The 24,454-nt window shown below is 38.9% G+C and overlaps 2 protein-coding genes and 1 pseudogene across 5 annotated transcripts in view; 2 read left to right on the top strand and 1 right to left on the bottom strand.

Annotated features, from left to right (window-relative positions):
• CBLB (Cbl proto-oncogene B) overlaps positions 1 to 24,454 on the bottom strand; it is a 428,727-nt gene that overhangs the window by 131,488 nt on the left and 272,785 nt on the right. For 2 of the 3 annotated variants that reach the window (XR_012518786.1, XM_074404433.1), the window contains exon 20: positions 1 to 16,278. This exon is cut by the window's left edge and continues 12,028 nt beyond it. The gene's annotated coding sequence lies outside the window, so the exon portion shown is untranslated. The remainder of the gene's footprint in view (positions 16,279 to 24,454) is intronic. The other variant, XR_012518787.1, reaches the window with a different exon arrangement.
• The window catches only part of ALCAM (activated leukocyte cell adhesion molecule), a 206,539-nt gene that overhangs the window by 176,972 nt on the left and 5,113 nt on the right, over positions 1 to 24,454 (top strand). Inside the window, exons 10-14 of one of the 2 annotated variants that reach the window (XM_003939386.4) lie at positions 1 to 118; positions 227 to 360; positions 2,869 to 3,001; positions 4,879 to 4,917; positions 5,206 to 5,323. The exon at positions 1 to 118 is cut by the window's left edge and continues 18 nt beyond it. In XM_003939386.4, coding sequence (XP_003939435.1) covers positions 1 to 118; positions 227 to 360; positions 2,869 to 3,001; positions 4,879 to 4,917; positions 5,206 to 5,323 — 542 coding nt within the window. The remainder of the gene's footprint in view (positions 119 to 226; positions 361 to 2,868; positions 3,002 to 4,878; positions 4,918 to 5,205; positions 5,324 to 24,454) is intronic. The other variant, XM_003939387.4, reaches the window with a different exon arrangement.
• LOC141585373 (transforming acidic coiled-coil-containing protein 3 pseudogene) lies at positions 16,263 to 24,454 on the top strand (annotated as a pseudogene).

The following is a 24,454-nucleotide window of genomic DNA, read 5'->3' as shown; positions in this document are numbered from 1 at the left end:
TCTAGCCCATCATTTTCTAGTCTTCATTATCAGGATGCGGGAAACTATGTCTGCGAAACTGCTCTGCAGGAGGTTGAAGGACTAAAGAAAAGAGAGTCATTGACTCTCATTGTAGAAGGTAATAAAATACTTGGGCACCAATTCAAATTATTCTTTGAGAATTTTTTACCTGGTTTCTTTTATGATCTCAGTTCAACGTCTTATTTTAATTGTAATGATATTTTAGGCAAACCTCAAATAAAAATGACAAAGAAAACTGATCCCAGTGGACTATCTAAAACAATAATCTGCCATGTGGAAGGTTTTCCAAAGCCAGCCATTCAGTGGACAATTACTGGCAGTGGAAGCGTCATAAACCAAGCAAGTATTTGTCTTCTTGTTCTATGCTGCACTTTGTCCAATGTGGTTTTTTTTTTTCATCAGGAACCTACACTGTAGGTTGGTTTGTTACCACATAAAATTTGCAGTACATGCTCAGAGGAAGCTTTTGCTAACCTCTTAATTTTCCCAAAGGAAGAACATGGCTCAAAGAGAAATTTTATCCCTGGGCCATGGAGAATGGAAGAACCCTTGTGTCATGGTCAGTATCTGTTTTTAAAAGAATATAAATTGGGTGTTACTCCATGATCATTCATTCTTGAAATGTGAGTGATTAAAACATTAAGATACACACTTTTCTGCATAATAAGTTCACACATCTGAGTATAAGTAGGCTCCAATACTGTCCTTAACTTATGCACGTTAAGATTTCTTCTTAAAACCATGTCCTGGTATAGGGATCAACAAGTCTATGCAGTGCTAGAGCCAGAATAAGACAAGCTGCTTATGTAGTATCTAGGATGTGCCCTTCTGAACAAAAGGGTCATACACCAGACCTTCATATTTGCAATTTTTTAAATTTTAGTTATAGTAAAGGGTTAAGGATTTATTAACACTACCAGTAATTTTCTCTTAAGTATTTGACCATTCCCTAAAAGAAAGATGAGAATCTGGCCTACCACTAGGGATTCAGAACTGTAATCCCAGTAAATTGCCAGTCGGCTTGTGTCACTGACATACTCGTTAATTCCATTGTTCTCTACAATAGTCTTTATGTCTCCCTCTTCTCAGTATAATCAGTAAAGACTCCTCAGGAGCACCCAGAGGTACCACTGGATTATTTCAGTCTTCTATACTTCTTCTCAGATTTTGACTGAGTTGAAATTTGAGAAGAGATATGTAAAGCAAAGAGCTGCAAATTAATTTTAAGTGAAAATCTCTACTCCATCATCCCGGAAAGTTGGGCCACTGTTCCAGCTTATGTCATGCAGTTTTGCAGCACAAAGTGGATTTTGGCTCTTTCAACCATAGGTGATGTATATATATCTGCATAACTCTAGGTATGGAAAGGCCCCAGGAGAGCAGGCACACTTGAAATGAATGACTCCCGGTTTGCTTAAGTGTGATGGGGATACACAGTGAGAAAGCGTGCAAGAGGAGGCAAAGCAGCTCTGGTCTCCTTAAACCTAGGAAAATGCAGTTTTCTTAATTTGGAATAAAGACTTGAACCATCCAAATTGCTGACAATGTACAGATCTATTTTTAGCCTTAAAAATGGTTGTTTCTTTTCTACTCTATTGTTTCTGCTTTCTAGTTCAATTAAGGGATGAGTCCAGCAAAAAAGAACCTTTAGGTACTGGTAATACAGACATAGAAAATAGAAACAAAAGCACAGTAAATATTTGATTAATGAAAAGATATAAAGATTTAAAAGACCATCCTAGAAACTAGCAAATATTTTTGTAGAGTTTAAAGTAACAAAAACAAAGATTCAGCAAGAAAGTCAGATGAAAAATCCTAGCAGGAAGTGAAAAAATAACAGGTAAATTTACTATGAGGCTAAAAATAATAATGCCATTCTTCATTGTCAAGGACAAAGATTGATTCTGGCCCACTGGGCAATATGTTATTTTTCTTGTTCTAGGTTTGTGCTGATGCATCCATAATCTTTTATTTGTTCCCTTCTCAGACACATGGTGAATCTGTTATTTTACAACTACAAGATGTCTCTGCCCCTCCTCTGCCCCCAGCAACTAGAAGATACCCAACCTATGAGAATAGCTCTTGTCCTCAAGACACTTACCATATAGTTGAGGAGAAAACAAACAATATAGAAAGAGAAAAACATAGGGAATGAGTTCATAAGATGACTGAGAAAAGAATGCAAGTACATTATTTGCTCCAACCCTATTGGGTTAGGAGTCAAATCCTAGGGATGAGATCACAGTAAACTGTATTTTATGTTTGAAGGAATTAAATGCAGCAATTAACCTCACTAACACCTCACAAACTTCAGATGGACTTAGAAATCACTGGAAAATCATCTATCCTCTGTATTGACAAACAAAAAAATTAGAAAAAAAAATGGTTTCACTTACCTATGAGCAAATCATACATACATATGCACTTTGATATAATGATTTAAGATAAAGATATTAATCCCCACACTGAAGAACTGTGACCAAATTCATAATTGTTCATATATTTATCAATGGAAAATTGGTGATTAAATAGTCACCAATTAATAATTTTGAAACAAGTGTCATCGGGCTAAAATATTGACTAAACCTGAGATTCTATTTAAAAAGAAGAGTTTAATTAACTTAATTATTAGAAGTCACAAAACATAAAGACAAATTTCATTATGGATTTACTAATCTTTGTAGATACTGATGTACCTGGATCTTGATCTATGATCTTTCACAGCCTTTTGAACACCAGAATGCTCTACAGAGGACTACACATATCCTATTACAGTCATTGTTACTATTTTCTATGCTTTTTAACCCATTTTCATTTCTAAACCCATCTTCTTTCTTCTTTTTCCAGACAGAGGAATCTCCTTATATCAATGGCAGGTATTATAGTAAAATTATCATTTCCCCTGAAGAGAATGTTACATTAACTTGCACAGCAGAAAACCAACTGGAGAGAACAGTAAACTCCTTGAATGTCTCTGCTAGTGAGTATTTTATTTCTGGCATTACAAAGTAAGAAAATTTGAAGTTATTCTTCATTAGTTTAAAATCTTCAATTCCATCTTCCTGTACTGCATTATGGTAAGTTTTATTTCTTTATTTTGCATTTGGTATCATCATCATAAGGTTATTTTTTCTTTTTTTCCTGGTGTCCATTCTTGTACTATCCTTGTCTTGACAGTTAAATCATTTCATGTTTTATGGGTCAGATAACTTATCCTGTACAGGAGTAGTTAGTTCCCAAAAGCAACAGAGAACAAAAAATAAGTTTCTCTTATTTAATTCATGTTTTGTGTTCAGAGTAGAGGTAATTCAAAGATTGTCTGAAAACATTTTTGTAACAGTTTTAAATTTCGCAAAATTTTAATTCCCTGTGATCTGTTATTTTGCATTCTAATTCTTTGTGGTATTTATCCTGTCCATAGGTTATACTAGAATGCCACAAGGTTAAAGTCATTTAGCAAACTAGCAAGAGTGATTTTAGAATTCATGAATCTAGTTTACAAAATTATTCCTTTTGTCATATCATATTTGAACTATAGCCAAAAATCAGATAAGTGAAACCATCTCAGAGAATGTGGAAATATCTGTCAATGCTGAAATCAGGGTAATACATACATGCCAACAGCAGGTTCTTTTGAAAACAATGGTTATTTAATGTGAAATTGTCCATAATCTTCAATTCTATAGTTGTTCCTATTGCTTTGTCAACCTTAAATCAGGACTGGCCTAGAAAGGATGCTAACTGACCTGCCAAACTTTTATTCTTAATTCAGTTGGAAACGTGTATATGACATTAGCAGGCTAGGGATACACTAGCTGGGAATTAGCAAGAGCTAGGAGAAAATAATTGTCTAAAAATAATGGTCGCTAAAAGATTATGACTGGAATATAAAGGCCTAACGGATTGACAGGAGAAAAGAACCAAACAAATTTAACTCTAAAATAGGAGCATTGACTTCCCAGAATGCAATTCAGTATTGATTTATCCCACCTAGAAAGAGAACCTGTCCCTTCTTCCTGAACACAAGTTTCTCCTTTTATGTTAACCCATTGAATGGTATGCTTCAGTTTTCTAGGCCTTGCAGTGACTTGATCAACTTTTAATACAGTCATTTTCAAATTCAGTGAGCACCTCCTGAGATGCCAATTTAGTATGCATGAGGAAAGGTCTGGGAATCTGCATTTTATCAAATGTCACTGGCAGTTCTGATGGATGCCCATGCCCATTGAAGATTATTTATAGAGTTTAATATTAGATAACAATTCAACACAGCGGTAATTCTTAAAATGGACCAAGGGCATGGCACTATCAGAGTCATTTGGAGGGCTTTGCAAACGTCCTATATGTGGCTTCTTAATCTCAGAGGTATCCCCTGTTTTAACCTCTACTCCTACTACTTTGAGAACATCTCTAGTGGTAAGTCCTTGACACTGGAGGATGACAATTAATTCTAATATATCAGGGCAGGAAAGCTGAGAAAAGTTGATAAACACCACAGCATAGACTTCCTGGATGCCAATTTGTTTCACTAAAAAAGGAAATGACTATTAAAAGGTGGTAGATAGTGGGAAAATCAATATGGATTTCAGATTAATCCTATAGGTCATCAGTTATGAAATTTTCTATGGTAGATTAATACCTTTGCAGTTGTAGCTCCTCTCCTTTCCTTAAAACAAGATTAATTTCTTTGTAGGAAAGGTCATACTTGATTAAGTGTGATTTTTTTTTTTTTTACTCTCAGCTATAGAATAGACATTTTATCTTTGAGTATTATTACATCATACTATAATGGTAAAGGTGACTTTCATATATCAACAAATTTTGTTTTTAATTTCATATTAACATTTTTCATTTCAGTAAGTATTCCAGAACACGATGAGGCAGACGAGATAAGTGGTAGGTACTATGCTGCCGACTCTTCTTCCTTGACTATCAGCTCAAGATTTATGAAGTGTCATGTTATAAGTAATTTTCTTAGCTGTCCACAATTTTGACTTGAATTAAAATACCAAATGAGATGAGATAGTAAGAATGCTAAAATCTCACCCCTTAAAGATCACAAGTTTGCATGTTAATTACTGTAGTGAGCTTTAGTCATTTTTAATACAAAGTAATAGCTAGATTGACTTTTTGAAAATCCTCGGCATTGTCTGTAATTGCAGGGACTTTTCTTTTTTGTTGCAGATGAAAACAGAGAAAAGGTGAATGACCAGGCAAAACTAATTGTGGGAATCGTTGTTGGTCTCCTCCTTGCTGCTCTTGTTGCTGGTGTCGTCTACTGGCTGTACATGAAGAAGTCCAAGTGAGTTGTGGAAAAAGGATCTTCATCGTTCATTGACTTTCACTGGGAGACAATACAATGTGCTAATTTTGCTCACTCCAGTCGTGCATATAATTTACACACTAAGGAAGACACACTCCCCAAGTCAGGTTGATTATGTATTTTGTTTCAACTAATTTTGACTACATTGCCACTGGGATGTCAGGGACATGGCCTGCGATACTGATTCACATGTGTCCCTTTATTTATCTCAATCAATAGTCTGAATTCAATTATTTGATTTTTTCAGTGCTTGAGTGAAACTTTTTAAAGCATATACTTTCTAAAGGTCAACCACCATAGACCTTTTGGTTGAGGTTGGAGACGATTAATTAAAAGTACCTAGTGCATCTTGTAGGGACTACCAGGTGTCTTTGCAGTGACGCATCTGGCCAGCAATGAAACTGCTAATGAGGTAGGAATATCTTATTGTTACTACTCATGTGTTCTTCCTAGTTGACTTTGATCCATATAAGAATCTATTTCAGAAAAACATATGTCATTATGTCAACTTGAATTTTTTAGACATTATTAGTTATATGATATTACAGATAGTATGAACCTTATAAACTATCTAACAGTGGTTTATAAGGAAAGTCCAATGAATCAGCAAAGATTCTTAACATACATACATGCCTTATACTTCTCATGATAGGGAGGGGTTCCAGCATTTGTACTTTTAAAAAGTTCTACTGGCGATTCTGTGGCATGCTGCTAGTTTCACACATGGGTTTTAAACCACTTTATCTTATAAATGAGTAAATTAATTTTTGCAATGAGATGTCTATAGCTAATGGAACTTTGGACTTAATTTTATATTTTCCTTATGTCTCATATATCGCCTTTAAAAAAAAACCTCAGAAAGTTGACTTAAAAGAAAATCAAAAGAAAAATCAGATTTAAATCAGGTTGCATGATCTCACCTTGTGAAGATGCCAGTTCCAATGAAGCAATATTCAAATGGAGCTGCCATCCAAGGCAGGCAGGAGCTCAGAAATTTTGAAGTCACATAGCAGCATGAGCATGTATTGAGCCCATGTTCTCACAGTACATCTATAAAGTGCGTACCATTATTATTCATATTTTACCTTTGAAAAATCTGAGGCAGAGAATGGTTAAATGACTGGCCTAAGATTCGTTTCTAAGTCAAAGAGTTGCGATTTAATTTAAGGCAGTGATGTTTTAGAATCTTTGTGTTTAATGAGTAGGCCATACCTTCTCTCACTGTGCTCTATTTTTTGCCACATAAGGCAGAAACATTTCTCCTGTTGCTGTATTGTCACTGACGCACACAATGCCTACTCACACTGCAGCACAGCAGCTCCTGATCTCATTCTTTCTTTCCTCATTATTAACCAGCCCGCACCAATACTTGGTGTACGAGTCAGGATTTGCCAGAAAATCAAACCAGTAGTGTGTGTATGTGTGTGTGTGTGTGCGCGCGCACACGTGTGTGTGTGTGTGTGTGTAAAGAAAGATTTATTATAAGAAATTGACTGACACGATTATTGAGGCTGAGAAGTCCCAAGATCTGCAGTCAGCAAACTGGAGACACAGAGTTAATGTGTAGTTCCAGTTTGTGTGCAAAAGTCTGAGAACCAGGAAGGTGTGAATTCCAGTCTGAAACCAGATGGGCTAAGACCCAGGAAGAACTAATGTTTCCATCCCAGACTGAAAGCAAGAAAAAAACAATGTCCCAGCTCAAGTGGTCAGGTCAGGAGAAGTGCCCTCTTACTAAGCCTTTTTGTTCCATTCCTGTCTTCGTTGGTTAAATGAGGCCCACCTACATAGAGGAGGGCAATCTGCTTTACTTAGCCTACTGACTCCATTCAAATGTTAATCTCACCCAGAGACACCCTCACAGACATAGCCCGAATAATGTTTGACCAAATGTCTATGTACCGCATGACCCAGTCAAGTTGACACATAAAATTCACCACAACTTGGTAACAAATTTTTTCCTTTTCTCAATGAACATTTTACCTATAAACACTTCACAGGGGTTTGTGCCTATGGCATCTACAGAAAACCTGGAATACCTGTGCCATGTAAGTGAAAGGAAAAGCAAACAGTTGCCTCTCAGAGGCAACATCCATTTTGTAGAAGTTCTCCTTCTATGTGTACAAGTTTTCTGATATTCGAATCTTATCCTCCCTTTATAATCCATAATAATTTACTCACAAATCCACAGCCTGGGTTCTAGGGTATTTTCATTTGATTATGATTTCTAATGCACTCCAAAGTAATTTTATTACTTAAAATGATGAAAATAAAATTTCTCTGTATCTTGAAAATTAGCTGGGGGAAAAAAAAAAACCCATAATTCTATACATCAGGGTCAAATAAATATTAAATTCTTGGAGCACCCCCAACATCCAGTATCTCATCAGACACCATTTGTCCACCTATGAATCAAATAAATTTCTATGTGTGTATGCATTCTTTCCTTTGTTCCTTCCTGTGGTGACTCAAAATTAAAATCACAGATAAATAAATGCTGGACACTGGCTTCATGGTGTCCTTAGGTTAAGGCCTCAAGCATGTCCTTTAAAGTAGTTCATTAAATTTAGCTCAACTTCTACCACCTCACCTGAACATTCATCTAAATAACTGTTACCTAGTTGAAAAGTTCACCAACTCTGATGGAGTTCACACTGTTGGTAATCAAAGTAATACATTGCGATTCTCATTCCAAGCATTGAGGCTTTTCATTAAGAATTTGTGGAATACTTCAGATTTGCTAAGTGCTTCACATTCCTGATTAGTTATTCCTTGCTTACACCTTCTGAAATAAGCCAGTCTTTTTCCAATATGAATTATTATTCTTAACCCTTTAAGCTGCTCGTTCAGAGTAAGTTCAGATTTATAATAAGATCTTTCAAGTTAAGAATGTCTAAGGCCTGGAAGCTAGTTTAAGGACTTCACAGCTAGCAAAGCAGTGAAATTTTAGCAACATTTAGCTAAGTTCTTTGCATTGATAATTTTAAAAGTCATTAGAGAGAGATAAGAGGAATAATCTTTCATTTCTAAGTAAAATTTAAGAGTACATTTGCTAATATAACTAGTGACTAGTCCCCCAGCACTCACTCCTTATTCCACTAATCAGAGCTACATATTTTTTATTATAATTTTCAGAAGTGGAAAACGGGAGCAAGAAAGACTTAGTAATTGTGTTCTTTTCCCATTGTGAAATGACATATTCATTTAAGAATAAGGACTCATGACTCTCTTTCTGCTTTAATCCATATAACTTCCCAATGGAAGTTTTTTATTTAAAAAAAAAAAAACCTGGAGATGTTTTGATGATGAGACTAGACGACTCTGATTTTTTCCCATGTATGGAGGGTATTAACTATCAGAGTCAGGAAAAGGCATTAATTTGTCCACTCTGTACCTAGTTGTTTAACAGATAGAAAAGCGCTGAAGATTTAGAGATCTTTTCAGTGGTTACTTTCTATTATGTTTTTCATTCTCCAACCTGTCCTCCAAACATGGTTTTGAATTCTACAGGAAGTTAAATGTTACTATTTAAGAAAAAATGTAAAGGCAGAGTGATGTAGTCACAAACTTCACAAATATATTAAAACCATAATTTCCAGGTTGGCTGTATTTAAGAGATCTGACCTCCATACTTCTTTTTTTGTTTGTTTGTTTTTTTGAGACAGTCTTGCTCAGGTGCCAGGTGCCAGGCTGGAGTGCAGTGGCACGATCTCGGCTCACTGCAAGCTCTGCCTCCCAGGTTCAAGCAATTCTGCCTCAGCCTCCTCAGTAGCTGGGACTACAGGTGCACACCACCATGCCCAGCTAATTTTTGTATTTTTTCAGTAGAGATGGGGTTTCACCATATTGGCCAGGATGGTCTCGATCTCTTGACCTCATAATCCTCCTGCCTCCGCCTCCCAAAGTGCTGGGATTACAGGGGTGAGCCACCACGCCCGGCCCATACTTCTTATAACTAAACTAGAAACAAATGTTAACCAAACATCTGTAATCTCAAAATAGTCATTGTGTGAATCTTGGAAACTTAATGAGAGATTTATCTTTTGCAACTATGGAACTCAAGATTATTTTCATGAAAATTAGTGTATAATATATAAATAATCCCAAAATCTAAAAGTCAGAAATACCCTTTGTTAGTTCTGCCTTACATGATGCTTTATTATTCCAGTACTCTCTTGGAAGGAAACAGAGACAATCCTAAATTGACTGAAGGGCTAAAAAGGACTTGCCTATAACACCAAAACCTCAATAAACAATGTTGTATTAAACCTTTCTAGAATCCTTCCTGGCAGTCTTTTAATATATGGAACATGATCTTGCAAGAAGGTTGATTTTAACTGAATTCTGTTTCCCAACGAATGTACAACTAAAAGGGACTCCTTACTGAATAAGTAGTATTTTATTCCAAATTCCATATAGTACTTTCAAATTGAAAAGATAGTGCTGGAGGACCACTTATGACACATTTTAAGTGACTTTTCTCATTGATTACTACATGAGAACCTATGATTTTTTTCTTTTTTTGGTATTTTTTTTTACTGAAATCCTCATACAATTAACCCCATTTGGTAGTATCTAAGTCTCAGTGGGATTAGCCTGCCCAAGATACCATAAGTACTATTTTATTACAAATTCCATATTCTCAGATATATTTTGCTGCCTTACCAGGATTACAGTTTCAGCTCTGACTTCGATTGGCTGATGGCATTTAATTGGTTACTATGGAGGAAGGGGTATGGTCTTAAGGGCAGGGCTGACACAGCCTTGCTCTCTCCATTTGTATGAGAAGTCAGACTAATCCAAACGTTGACTTCACTTTCTTTCTCTACCCATGAACTGGCAGGCTGCCAGAAGAAAGAAAAGAATATGCCTCACTATCTTATCAAATTATAAATAATAGAGGGGACCTGACGGGAAATAAAATAATGTGGAAATCCCAAATTCTCCACCTAGTCAATCACAGGGCCACTGGCCATTCACAGGGCAGCACCATCCATGGCTCTCCCCTCTTCTACTGTACTGCGTGTGACCTGTAATTTTCCACAAGGAAAACAGGGCTTGCATTAAAATATAATGTGTCCATATTTCAAAATTTCCTCTCATATATTCATTTCATTTTAGCTTTTAAAAATATCACATTTGTTTTAAACATCTTTTCCAAAGGTGAAGGAGTCCAGTTCTCTGCCATGAGCCAGGCTGTGTGTGTCCCATCATCTACCCTAAAGAAATATTTTCAGCTCTGATGCTGGCTGCATGCAGCTGGCATTTGTTTTCCTGCATATTCAGTATTGTTGCATTCATTTCGATCCCCCAGCCTTTTACCTAATGGTTGTCATATTCGCTATTGACCAAGATGCCAAGCCATTTTCTGTGTTCACTGAGGATGCATGCATTGCCTATTTCTTTGTAGAATCTTAGAAATTCTAAGGATATAAAATTTTAGTGAGGAATTTCTTTGCAGAGTCTTAGAAATTTTAAGGTGAATAAACAAAGTTGTAGTAATAAGACCAACTATTTATCCTTCTCTATTTCCTTCTTCAATCAAGAAATTGCTAACAACTCTCAATGGGGATTAGTGCCCTTCTCTCCTCCTCTAGTTTTTCATTAAACTTGGCCCAAGGGGAGACTCCTTCTTCTACTGAGCTGTGACCAAAGAAGGGGAAAAAAATAACCATACTCCTGGGCATGACCCTAACTACCTGCACAGGTATCAATGGCCAGTTTGCTGGAAGTGGTAACTCTACATTGCCAAGATGCCAGTCCTAAATACCAACAGCTGTGGTACCTCCTGTGAGGCAAGCATGCTCACAGAAAACACCCCTCTGACTAGGAAGAAATAAGGATTCCTCACACCCCCTCTAAGAGAATTTTCAATTTGTTAGACAAACTGAAAAGTCTGTTTGAAAATCTAAAATCTCATATACGCTTTTACATGAATTATTTCAAATGAGTATTGCTTTGGTTTTCTAAATATAAAATCCTATTGTAGTATTTTGTTGTACTTTTCCAAATGATACCAACCAGATGGTGATTTGCTGGTGGCACCTATCACTGCCATCCCCCTTCGCTTTTCCTACCTTCTTCGTCCTCTCTAACTATGCTATTGTTCAATTAAAAGCATACTTGGGAAACATACCCAAAGCAGCCTCCTGCCTGCTTTTGAGATTTCAAAACAAGTACATAATATTGGGAAAATCTCACCAAAAAAGGTTTTAAATCTTCTGCAAAGTTATTTGCAAGTAACTTTCATCCTTTAAAGGCCCTGCACTTAAGGGAATTATACAGAATGAGGAGTTGAGACTCAGATTTAAACTCCTTTGCACTACTCACTAGCTTTATGGCCTTGGACATTAGCTCCCTGACTTACCTTCAGTTGGGTAAGTCTCTGCATGTAACCTGCCAGCTGCTTTCACATATACTATCACATTTATTCTCACACCAGCTCTACAAAGAAATCCTGTTGTTTCCCCTATTTATAGATGAACATAGCATGCTTAACAGGTCAGACTTAACATATAAGGATAAAACCCCAGGCTTCAGGAGTTTGAGACCAGCCTGGCCAACATGGTAAAACCCCATCTCTACTAAAAATACAAAAATTAGCCAGTCATGGTGGTGGACACCTGTACTCCCAGCTGCTCTGGAGGCTGAGGCAGGAGAATCACTTGAACCCAGAAGGCAGAGGTTGCAATGAGCCAAGACCATGCCATTGTACTCCAGCCTGAGTGATGGAGCAAACACTGTCTCAAAAACAAACAAAACAAAACCCATACCTGCAGACTCCTAGGCCAAGACTCCTCTCTGCCTTATAGCTTAGACTAGAGAGTCACCTTTAGGGCTTCTTCCCATGTTAACTTGCTATGATTCTGTAATTTAAATTTTTTCTCATATTTAAGGTTGTTAAAAAGAGGCACTGATGTGGAAAATTTAACCATCATAATTTATATTTTATAAATTATAAAATACATATGTATATGTAATATACATATATAAATATATTTAAAGCCACCCAGTTTATGGCTACTGTAACAAAATACTATAAACTGGATGGCTTAAAAAAAATTTATTTCTCACAGTTCTGGAGACTGGGAATTTCAAGACCAAGGTACCAGATCTAGTGTCTGGTAAGGACCCACTCACAGAGGTGCTTTCTTGTAACTTCACATGATGGCAGGAGGCAAGAGAACTCTCCATCCCTTTTACGAGGGCACTAATCTCATTCATAAGGGCTCCACCTTTACAATCTAATCATGTGATGGTCATATCATCAATTTCGGGGGGGGGCACAAACATTCAGTATATAGCAGTGACTACTACTACAGTCAAAATATAGAGCATTACATCATTCTAGAAAGTTCCCTTAGACTTCTTTCCTGTCCAGCCCCATCATCCCTGTCTTCTTAGGAAACCACTGTGCTAATTGTTATGACCAGAGGTTGTTTGCCTAATCTGGAAATTCATACAAATAGAATTGGAGAGAATGTACTCTTTTATATTGTGCTTCTTTCATTTAACATGTTTTTGAGATTTATTTATATATTAGTGGCTTCTTTTTTTATATATTGCTGATAGTGTTTAACCATTAGAATATACCGTATCTTTAAAATGCGTTCTCTTCTTGGACATTTGGATAGTTTCCAGCTGGGGCTATTCTGAATAGTATGGCTAAAATAAAACATTTTAATAAAAACGTGTTTTGTGGCCATAAGTCTCTATTCTCTTGGGTAAAAACCTAAGAGTGGGATTGCTTGATCTTTCAGGAGACATTTGTTTCTGAGAAACTGCCATGCAGATTTCCAAAATAATCATCCAGCTGACAACTCCTACCAGTCACCCGTAAGAGTTTTACTTCCTTTGCATCCTTGCCTCAATCTGGTGTTATTCTGTTGAATTTTAGCCATTCTAGGAGGTGTGAGTTAATAACTAGTTTTGGTTTTAACTTGCATTTCCTTGAGATCTAAAATTTTTAAGCTCTGAAAATGTATTGGCTATCTTGTATCTTCCTTTTGAAGTGACTATTCAAATCTTGTGTCTATGATTTTATTGGTATTATTTGTAAGACTTCTTAACATATTTTGTATTAAAACCTTTGACATAGATATGTTGCCTAGTCTGTAGCCTGAGTTTCCCATTCTTAATACTGCCTTTTGATAAGCAGATATGATTCCTTATGATGAACAGCATATCCATTTTTCCTATTATGTTAGTGTCCGTTTTGCTACTATATGAAATCTTTGCTTATTCCAAAGTGGCAAAGATATTTTCCTATTTTATTCCCTAGAAACTTTTAAACGTTTACATTTAAGGGCATGATCTATCTAAAATTTTGTGTCTAGTGTGAGATAAAGGTGGGATTTTGTTTGGTTTTTGCTTTTGCTGTATCTATTTATCAAGCCATTCCAGCACTTTATTAAAAGGACTTTCATTTAGCCTTAACACATTTGTCAAAACTTAATTTACCATCATAGTGTGAGACTTTCAACTGTGATGATCTTCTGGTTGTTTTAGAGATCTTATTTCTTTGTATTTTCATATAAATTTTAGCAACTTGCTAATTTCTATGCCAAAGAAGTAGTTCTGTGGAATTAGCATTGCTTTTAATGTACAAATGAATCTGGGTGGATTTGACAACTTACTAATATTTGGTTTTCAAATCTATGATCATATATCTCTTCATTTACTTGGCTCTTTTCAATTTTTTCTTAATAATATTTCAAATTTTAAATATAGATATTTTTACAAACTTTTATATCTTTAAAAGTTTATCACTGTATGCTTATACATTTTGCAGCTAGTATAAATACAATTAATTTTGTAATGTTTCAAATTTTTTTTACTCGTATGTGAAAATATGATTAATTTTTTATGTTGAAATATATACTACCAGCTTATTAAATTACCTCGTTAGTTATATTGATTGTTTTGTGGATTCCTATGTAAACAATGATTGCATCTGCAAATGGAGATAATTTTACTCCTTCCCTTCTACTCTGTATACCATTTACTTCTTTTGTCTGCTTTTTTGCACTCAGGCACCTCCAATGTAATGCTGAATAGAAATATTCAGAAGGGGTACCTTTGCATGTTTCCAACCTTAGAAATTGCTCAATAGTTATAGTTATGTATGAAGTTAGCTATATATCCCTACCCAGAGTTAGTCAAACTCGGAGTTAAGGGTATAGTCCTCCAAATTACCTAGTCTGCCCAAGAATTCCAAATGCAAGGAGTTAGGGTCTAACCACAAAGTAAGAGGGAAGAGTACACACACAATCACCTTTACTTCTGACACCAAATGCAAGTTTTCGTGTTTTGCAAAACAATCCTCAGGTTTGATAATTCACTAGAAAGATTCACAGAACTTACTAAAATCTATTATATTCCTTGTTATATTTATCACAAGAAAATATTACATTAAAAATCAGCCAAGGGAAGAACAAATAGGGCAGAGTCTAAGAAGATTCCAAATGAGAAGTTTCCAGAGTCCTCAGGGATACATTATTCTACCAGCATTGATGTGTGACACATGCGTAGAATATGGCCAACCTGAAAGGCTCATCCAAACTTCAGTGTCCGGAGTTTTTACTAGGCATTATTACATACGCATGATTAATTGGCTGAACTTAACTTCCAGCCTGTCTCCTCCCGAGGTTAGACTGATATCACATAGCTCAAAGTTCCCTCCTTCAACTATGGTTGGTCTTTCTGGTGTCATTATACCTCACCCTAAGACTAATGAGTAGAAGGCCCTGCCCTGAGACATCTCAGGAGCATAAACTATCAGGTGTAATTTAAGGGATCAACATACATAAGAAAACCTGTGTAACTCAGAAAATTCCGACTGTTTAGATGTTGCCTCCCAGAAACTGAAAACAAAGGTCAGATCTCTCTTTAGATGAAGCCAAATTCTTTACTACAAAGTCTCCTTTATTAGGTTAAATGACTTCTTTAATATTCCTAGATTACCAGTAGTTCTTCACAAATCATTGTTGAATTTTCTCAAATATTCTTTTCATATCTATTTAAAAAATCATGTTGTTTACCCTGATAATATGGTAAACTACATTCATTGATTGTTGAATGGTAAGCCAGTCTTGCATTCTTGAAATATATCTCAGTCTATTATGATCTATCATAATTTTTAGATATTGATGGATACTATTTACTAACATTAATAATTATTTTTTCTATGTTCATGAGGAATATTGATCTGTAATTTTCTTATCCTATAACATCACCATCAAGTTTTGGTACTACAGTAATGTAGATCTTATAAAATGGATTGCTAAAAGAGTCCCATCGTCTTCTGTTTCTGAATTGGTTAATTCAGTAAATGTTTGATAGAATTCAATAATGAAACTAACTGGACCTTTAGTTTTCTTCATGAGAACTTGCTTCAAAACAAAATGTATAATTTTGATTTACAGATACAGAGTTGCTTCTTTCTGAATAAATTTTGGCAGGTTGCTCAAGAATTTATCCATTTCATTTAAATTATTGACACATTTGCCAAAAAAAAGTCTGCAGAATTCCTTTATCCTTTTTATGCATATAAGTTCTATAGTGATAACACTTTTGTTTTCTAATATTGCTAATTTATTTTTTCTTTTATATGTCCCAGTCTTTACAGAGTGTTATCAATTTTCATAATGACCTCAAATAACTTTTTGCTTTGCTTTTTATCTCTAGTGTATATTTTTATTATTTTGCTCTTATCATTACTACTTTTTTCTTATTTAGAATCTCACTTCCTCTCCTTTCTCTAATTTCTTGAAATAAAAATTTTGATTCTTAATATTAGCCTTTCTTCTAAGACAAGCAATGAAATGATAAATTCTTCTCAGCACTCTTACCTGTATTCCACATGCACTGGCATGCTGTGCTTTCTAATTCAGTTTATGATTCCCTGTGGTTTCTTCCTTGAAGTCCAGTGACCAGACCTGCATTAAATTCCAAATATTTCTCGTTTAATTCTTTTTTGTCAATACAACCTACTACATAATCTTTTCATCTTTGGAAGTACATTGAGATTTATTTTTTGACTTAGTATGCAGTTTTTCCTTGTGAATACTCCATAGACACTTGTAAAAAAAACTTGTTGGGGGTTTTTGGGTTTAGTGTTCTGTAATTGTCAATTAGGTTAAGGCAAATAATTGTTTAAATCTTCTCACCCCTACTGACTTTTTTCAAATTATGCAAATTCACTTCACGTGCGATATTAGAAGGTAGTAAGTATAAACTTCCATTTCCCCTTCAAGTATTTTTTACTATTGCTGTTATTTATCTTACTTCTAAGTACTAAGCCTCACAACGCAGCCATTATTTTATGCTCTGGGGTCTATTATCTGTTTTAAAAGCTAAAAACTTTGAGAAAACTTTCTTTTGTATCTATTTATTTACTCCTTCCAGCACTCTACTTATTTTTAATAAATCTGAGCTGTTATCTGATATCACTGTTTCATTCTTTAAAACCTCCTTCAACATTACTGGGAATGCATGTCTACCATCAATAAATTCTCAGAGATTTTGTTTTTATAATATTCTTATTTCATTTTTAATTTTGTTTGATATTTTCATGGGTACAGACTTCTGCGTTGATACTTATTAGAATATTGAGCACCTTACAGATGTCCCATTGCCTTCTGGCTTGTCTTGCTTTTAATGAGGAGTCATTGGATTTTGGCCAGGTGTGATAATGCACACCTGTGGTCCTAGCTACACAAGCTGATCAGCCGGGCAGGTGGATCACATTTGTAATCCCACCGCTTTGGGAGGCTGAGGCAGGCAGATTGCTGATGCCAGGAGTTTGAAACAAGCCTGCTCAACATGGCAAAACCCTGTCCCTGCTAAAAATACAAAGCATAGCCGGGCATGGTGCCACACGCCTGTGATCTCAGGTATGCAGGAGACTGAGACACGGGAATCGCTTGAACATGGGAGGCAGAGGTTGCAGTGAGCCGAGATTGCATCACTGCACTCCAGCCTGGCCACAGAGCAAAACTCTGTCTGGAAAGAAAAAAACATTTATAGAGTCCAGGAGTCCAAGGCTGCAGTGAGCTATGATTGTACTATTGCACTCCAGCCTGGGCAGCAGAGCAAGACCCCATCTCTGGAGAATAAAATAAGTAATTAGATATTATTTTTCACTGCTTTTGAAAATTTGTAACAAATTTCAGCCGGGGCCCCGACCGCTTCCCCGCAGCCGCAGCCCCGCTGCACCCCCCTCCGCACCACAGCCCTCTGTGCTCTGGAGTAAAATGAAAGCACCAGCCTGGGGCCGGCCCCTTGTCTGCCCAGGGCCCCCTATCCCAGTGGCTCCATAGTTACTAAAAGCCCCGCTTGGCCAAGGCTGGGCCTGCTGCTTCCCCGCGCCCCTCCAGGCCGTCGAAAAGCTTCTTCCGAGTCACTTTCTCCCTGAGTTCCAGGCTGGCGGATCCCCCAGCGATTCAGCACGCCTTCCCCTGCCCTATCCCCAGTTGTTCAGGCCAAAAACCTAAGCGTCGTCTGGAAGTCCCATTTGTGCCAAGGGCCAGGCTCGGGTCTGGTCTGGCCTCTCCGCCTCGGGCTGCAGAAGCCTGTGGTTTCCTTGCTTCCTTCCCCACCCACACAGAGCACCACAGTGGGCTTCTCAAGTCACAGCACCGACCTGCCCCGGCTGCCCCCTCCTTCTTCTCCAGGACCCTCCCCAACTTCGCTCTTCAAATCACAGCCTCCCAGGTGTCCACCATCACCAGAATGAGTCTGCAGGTCTTAACAAAAATATCAGCAGTGAAAAAAGTATAGAAAACTGCAACTTCCTGTTTTCGCCACTGGAAGTTACCGAAGATTGTCTGCTCCTTGGGAGTCACAGAAAGAAAGTGTGCCACCCAAGAACCTGGCCAAAGCTAAGAAGGTGACTTTTCAGACGCCTCTTCGGGATCTACAGATGCACAGGATTCTAGCATAGCCAGCAAACTCGAGGCTCCTTTGGCTCGGGGTGACACCCTGGGACTGGAAAAAACTCACCCGGGGTGGACACAGAAGGAGAACCAACAGAGCATGAAGGCAGTGGATGCCAAAACTATTCATGGAATTATCCAGAAACCAGTGGAGGCTGACACCGACCCCCTGGGAGATGCAGGCCCAACCTTTGGCGAGCCTGGCCCGGGCGCCCTGGCTGACCTGGACTGCTCAAGCTCTCCCCAGAGCCCAGGAAGTTCTGAAAACCAAATGGTGTCTCCAGGAAAACTGTCTGGCCCCCCTGAGCAAGCCTTGGAGGAAAACGTTAGTTCTCATTCCTCGGACAAGAGAATGACACGCACCTCTGAGCCCCTAGAAGACCCTCCCGGGACAGAGTCCCAGCAAACAGCAGAGCCCCCGCACAGAGCCGACGAGAAATGCAGGCCTGGCGGGTCTCTGCTCCCACAGCGGTGGCCGCTTGGCCTCCTGGCGTGATCCCTGAGGAAGCACGCGGAGGAGCGCCCCAGGGGGTCTGCCTGGCGAGGTCCCGGCCTGCCCCGGGAGTGTGGGCGCCCCCATGCCAGCAGGTGGCACGCAGACCCTTACCTGTGCGCACGCCTCTGCTGCTGAGAGCACAGCCCCGACCCTGAGTCCTCCGGAGAAAGCGGCTGCGGCTCAGATGGCTAGCTCCTCGAGGACTGGACCCATAAAACTTGAATTCGATTTCTCCCATGGCGCCACCAGCAAAAGGGCACCCCCACCAAAAAGACGGGGAGCGAGATGCGGCAGCAGGCCCCCGCGGGGTTTGGAAGAGGGCAGTGGGAGCGGAGGAGAGGAGCCCCCGGAGCCGGCTTCTCATGGCTCTTTCCACCTCGACTGGGAGAAGCTGAAGTACCCAAACTTCACCCCGTTCGGAGGTGGCACCAAGTTGCAGAGAGGCCCAGCCCCCGGAAAGCCCCAAGACCAGGCTGGGCCGGCCGGCGGCTGAACCGCGGAGTCCCAGGAAGGAGCCCGGCTCCCGGCCGAGCCCGCAGCTGCTTTCAGCCTTAGCAGAGGACACACCTGCGGTGCACTTGGCGGCTGAGACCCCACGAACAGAGGGCAAGGAGAGCCTCGAACTCTGCTGGCACCTCGCTTCCCACGGGCTGTCCGGACAGCGAGCCGGTACCCACCCATCAGCAGGGGCAGCCTGCCTCGGAGCTGAGAGAGGAGAGCTCCGGAGACCCCGCTGGGGTTCTAGGCGCAGGGGCGGAGGTGGATTACCTGGAGCAGTTTGCAGCTTCCCAGTTTAAGGAGTCGGCCTTGAGGAAGCGGTCCTGACACCTCAAGCTGGACCTCTCCTGAAGGACAGTCCTCAAAGACCAGGGCCGGTGGCCATGGAGATCAGCAGCACGCACGGTGTGCAGGAGCCTCCCCGGGAAGGCCGCGGGAAGCCACGCTTGCGGAGCTGGATTTCTTGGGAGCACTGGGTTCTCCGGTGCCAGCCCCAGCCCCAGCCCCAGGGGTCCCCGCGCCTGGGGCCCACCCCTGTCCACCGGGCCTATCGTAGACCTGCTGCGGTACAGCCAGAAGGACCTGGACGCGGCGGAAAAGGCGACGCAGAAGAACGAGGAGCTGAGGCGCAGATGCGAGGAGCTCCACAGGAAGCACCTGGAGCTGGGGATGATGATCATGGACAGGTTCGAGGAGGTCACGTAGCAGGTCATGGAGGAAGTTCAGAAACAGAAGGAACTTGCCAAAGCTGACATCCAGAAAGTTCTGCCAGAAAAAGACCGGCTGACTGCGGATCTGAACTCCATGGAGAAGGCCTTCTCTGAGCTCTTCAAGCGCTTTCAGAAACAGGAGGTGATTGCGGGCTACCGCAAGAACGAAGAGTCACTCAAGAAGTGTGTGCAGGATTACCTGACAAGGGTCGCCAGGCAGGCCAGAGGTCCCAGGCCCTGAAGGCCCACGCCGAGGAGAAGCTGCGGCTGGCAAACGAGGAGATCGTCCAGGTCCGGAGCAAGGCCCAGGCGGAAGCGTTTGCCTGCCTAATTGCTCTTCAGCACAGATTGCCCTTGTGATGGTTAATTTTAGTTTGTATTCCATGTCTGTCTTACGATGAATATCTAGTACTTCTTGCTTTTTTTTTTTTTTTTTTTTTGAGAGGCAGTCTCTGTCACCTAGGCTGGAGTGCAATGGCACAATAATAGCTCACTGCAACCTCCATCTCCCAGTTCAAGCAATTCTTCTGCTTCAGAGTCCTAAGTAGCTGGGATTATAGGTACACGCTAATGTGCCTGGCTAATTTTTTTTTTTTTTTTGTATTTTTTTTGTATTTTTATTTTTTTGAGACGGAGTTTCGCTCCTTACCCAGGCTGGAGTGCAACTGGCACGATCTCAGCTCACCGCAACCTCCGCCTCCTGGGTTCAGGCAATTCTCCTGCCTCAGCCTCCTAAGTAGCTGGGATTACAGGCACGTGCCACCATGCCCAGCTAATGTTTTGTATTTTTAGTAGAGACGGGGTTTCACCATGTTGACCACAATGGTCTTGATCTCTTGACCTCGTGATCCACCCGCCTCGGCCTCCCAAAGTGCTGGGATTACAGGCTTGAGCCACCGCGCCCTGCCTAATTTTTGTATTTTTAATAGAGAAAGGGTTTTACCATGTTGGCCAGGCTGGTCTTGAACTCCTGAACTCAAGTGATCCACCCACTTTGGCCTTCCAAAGTGCTAAGATTATAGGTATGAGCCACTGCTCGCAGCCTGAATGTCAAATTCTGACATATAGTCTTCCTTGGTTTTTCTGGCGTTTCAATACAAAGGCTGATGTGTTTGCTAAGCATTTCTGGCTTGGTGAAGTTCAACTCCAAACTGTGCGGGTAGCATCTAAAAATCTGTCAGGTTTCTAAGCCTTCTGATATTGCTTTCCAGTAAGCTTTTTAAAATTTCTCCCACACATGCTGTTCAGGGAGTCATCCAAGGAGCTTACCACAGTGTGTACACAAATTTGGAATTCTTGCCACTCTGTGACTGTCTCCTTTCTAAGATTTTTCTCCCCTTGATTTCCAGCTTTTGTTCTACTTAGTCCATGCCTCCCAAGCTGAGAAGTGCCGTCAGAGGAAAAGCCATGAAAATTTTCTCTCAATTTCTACTTTATTTTCATCCCTCTCAAACAGAGTCAAATAGTTCATTGTGTACTTTTCTGAGGGTTTATCATTGTTATAAATATAAGAGCTAACAAAATACAATTTGGGTTTTTTTTCTCAGAGTTACTCAAAACAAAATTCCTTGTAGTCCATGCTTTATTTCAAGGTTGTGAAATCATCTGCACACTCAATGAGAATATGGCTTTATTCTTACCATATAGGTGAAGACAAGTTGAAAAAAATTAAAATTGCAATTTACATTTCAGTAGTCACTGTCATGTATTATATTGATTTTTAAAATTTTATTTTCTAGAATTTACCTACTGAATTGACTTTTTTATCTATCACTCTCTAGTTGCTCCAAACAAGTTATAATTCTTTAGATAAAGGAAGTAGCAGATAATGAAGTGAGTTAAAAAAATAAAAAAAAAAAGACAGACAAAAAGAGGAAGCAAAAGAAGTAGAGAGAAAAAGGAGGAATGGAAAGGAGAAAAAATTAGGTGACAGAAGTCAAGGGGAAGAAAATAGAGGAGAGAAGAGATTTTATGGATTATGTAGCTTCTTAAAATTGCCACAATATCTTACAGAGTTACAGAAATTATAGTTATTAGAATATATAGTTAGTAGATATTAGAATAATTAAAGACATGTTTATGCATATGATTCTGTGCAGAACTATCTGGAAAGGTTGGATTAAGAATCACTCAAGTTTGTCATTTCAATGTGGTATTCTGTCTACCTGCTTGTAAAAAAAGCAGCTGGGTATGTATGGACTTCATATTGGTGAGCACTAATATATTAAGGAACAGTAGAAGGAGACAGTCATAAAGTATTATGTCAGTTCACTTTGGTAGAATGATGATCTTTTGGATGCCCACCATGTTCTAGTCACTGTATCATGTGCTATGGATAAAATATAAATATAACATTGCTATTATTCTCAAAGAGCTTATGGTCAAGTCAATGAAACTAAAGAGATTTCCCACATCTCAGCGTTTCATGGGGGAAGTGGATGGAGAACTGAGCTAAGAGCTTGAAGGGAAAAGCTGGATTTCGCTGCATTTTTAGAGTTAAAGAAAGGAATACTTTCTAGGACGTCAATTAGAAGCCTGAAAGAACCATGCTTTAAGAATAGCAGTAAGCCAAAGGTAGACCAAATTTTACTAAAATTGCAGTCGGGCTCCCACTTAGGTCAATACCTGATAGAATTGTGGTCATCGGCCCCTCGGCCTAACAAAGGAAAGGGGGAGCCATATCTGATAGGAAATAATGTTCTGTGGAGTCTCTATAGATCTTTAGTTCATAGGGTCAGCAAAATTAAAAAGGACAAGATATGCAAAGAGTCAAGAAAATACAACCAATAATCAAGAGAAAAAGAAGATAAGCAAACAACTGAATTATTTGAATATTGTAATTATTTGAATTATTTCAATATTAATAGATAAGGCAATGAAAATAACTATAAATAACATATAAGAATGTGTAAGAAAAGATACTCAAAAGAGATAAAAGGAATAGAGAATTGAAATGCAATAGTTGAAAAGAGAAAAAGAATTATATCTTTCAGTTCCAAAATGTCAACTTGTTTAAGGATAAAATTGACATTTTGGAACTGAAAGACATTATATTAAACACTAAGTTTTCAATGGATGAATCTAATACAGATGGGCCACAGCAGAGCCCAGGAGAAGGCAGCTGGAGTACACATCAACAGAAAACCCCCAGATTGAAGCACTGAGAGGAAAAAGAATAGCCACGACAAACAAGAGCATAAGAAACATGTGGACACACACACAATATCCGAGTTATGTATAAAATTGAAATTTCAGAAGAAAGAAAGAACAAGAATAGCAATCACCAGTAAAATAAATAAATAAATTTTGGTTTATTCACTCTATGACATCCTATAGACCAAGGAGAATGAACAATCTATAATCATATGCACCATTATATGTGAACGTCCCAAACTTAAGGTTGAGTTTAAATAAAAGGCAAGCACAAATGAGTACAGGTGAGATGATTCCATTTATGTATACAAATTACCATTGCAGGTAAAGCTATTATGTGAGAATTCAGGTTGTAGCAGCTTTGGGGCAGGAATTGACTGCACGGGCATATAATGTCTGCAGTTGTCTCTTATTCTGGATGCGGGGAGGGAAGGAAGGAAGGGAGGGAGGGAAGAAGGGAGTCATCCACTCTTGGATATACAGCTACCATTTGTTCTGCTTTCTCCTAGTTATCTACGAAACCTTAATTGTGTAATTAAGAAAACCTGATTTCACTTCTTAACGAATAGCGTCTAGGCATGTGTAATTAAAGTAGCCATTAAGGCATTGGTTTTCAAACTGTGGCGAGCAGCGGAATCACCAGGAGGAGTTGTTTAACAGAGATCACAGGTCTCATCCCCACAGTTTCTGTTTCTGTAGTTCTGGTGTCAGCCCCAGGAATTAGCATTTCTCTCAAGTTCACAGGGGATGCTGATACTGCTGGTCTGGGGACCACAATTTGAGAACTAGCAATGTTAGAGTTGCTGTAGCTTCTGTTGTCAATGTTCTATCATAAACTTGATCTCAATAATCTTGTTTTTTATGTATTCAGTAAAATAGAATCCATAAAGATAGACACAGGGCGTTGGCTCAACTGGGATACATTATAGGGAACACCAAAGGGAAAAGTCCTCAGTGAAATGTCCTAAGAAATTTTTTTGGCAGAAAATTTGCTTAGAATGAAAATTTACACTATCAATCGAATGATGCGTTACTTCAAAGAAACTGGAGAGAAAAATAACCTAGCTAAAAACATGTATCAAGGTGTTTTATAGTTTGTGTTCAAAGTAATTGATTTTTTTTCTCGTAGCATACATTTACTGCAACGCCATCACCAAGCTAATTTCACTAGAATGTGCTTCGTTCTCAGTCAAGGCTCACAGATGTGGAAATTTTTGCCTACCAGTTTGCTGTTAAGCATTTGCTTTTCAAAGACTCATTAGTTCAAATCTTAAATGCAAAAGGTGAATATGTATGTGTCAATGTAATGAAGTTTATTTAA

Source organism: Saimiri boliviensis, chromosome 8 (assembly GCF_048565385.1).
Source record: "Saimiri boliviensis isolate mSaiBol1 chromosome 8, mSaiBol1.pri, whole genome shotgun sequence".
NCBI lineage: Eukaryota > Metazoa > Chordata > Mammalia > Primates > Cebidae > Saimiri > Saimiri boliviensis.
This window is presented reverse-complemented; position numbering and strand designations above follow the sequence as displayed.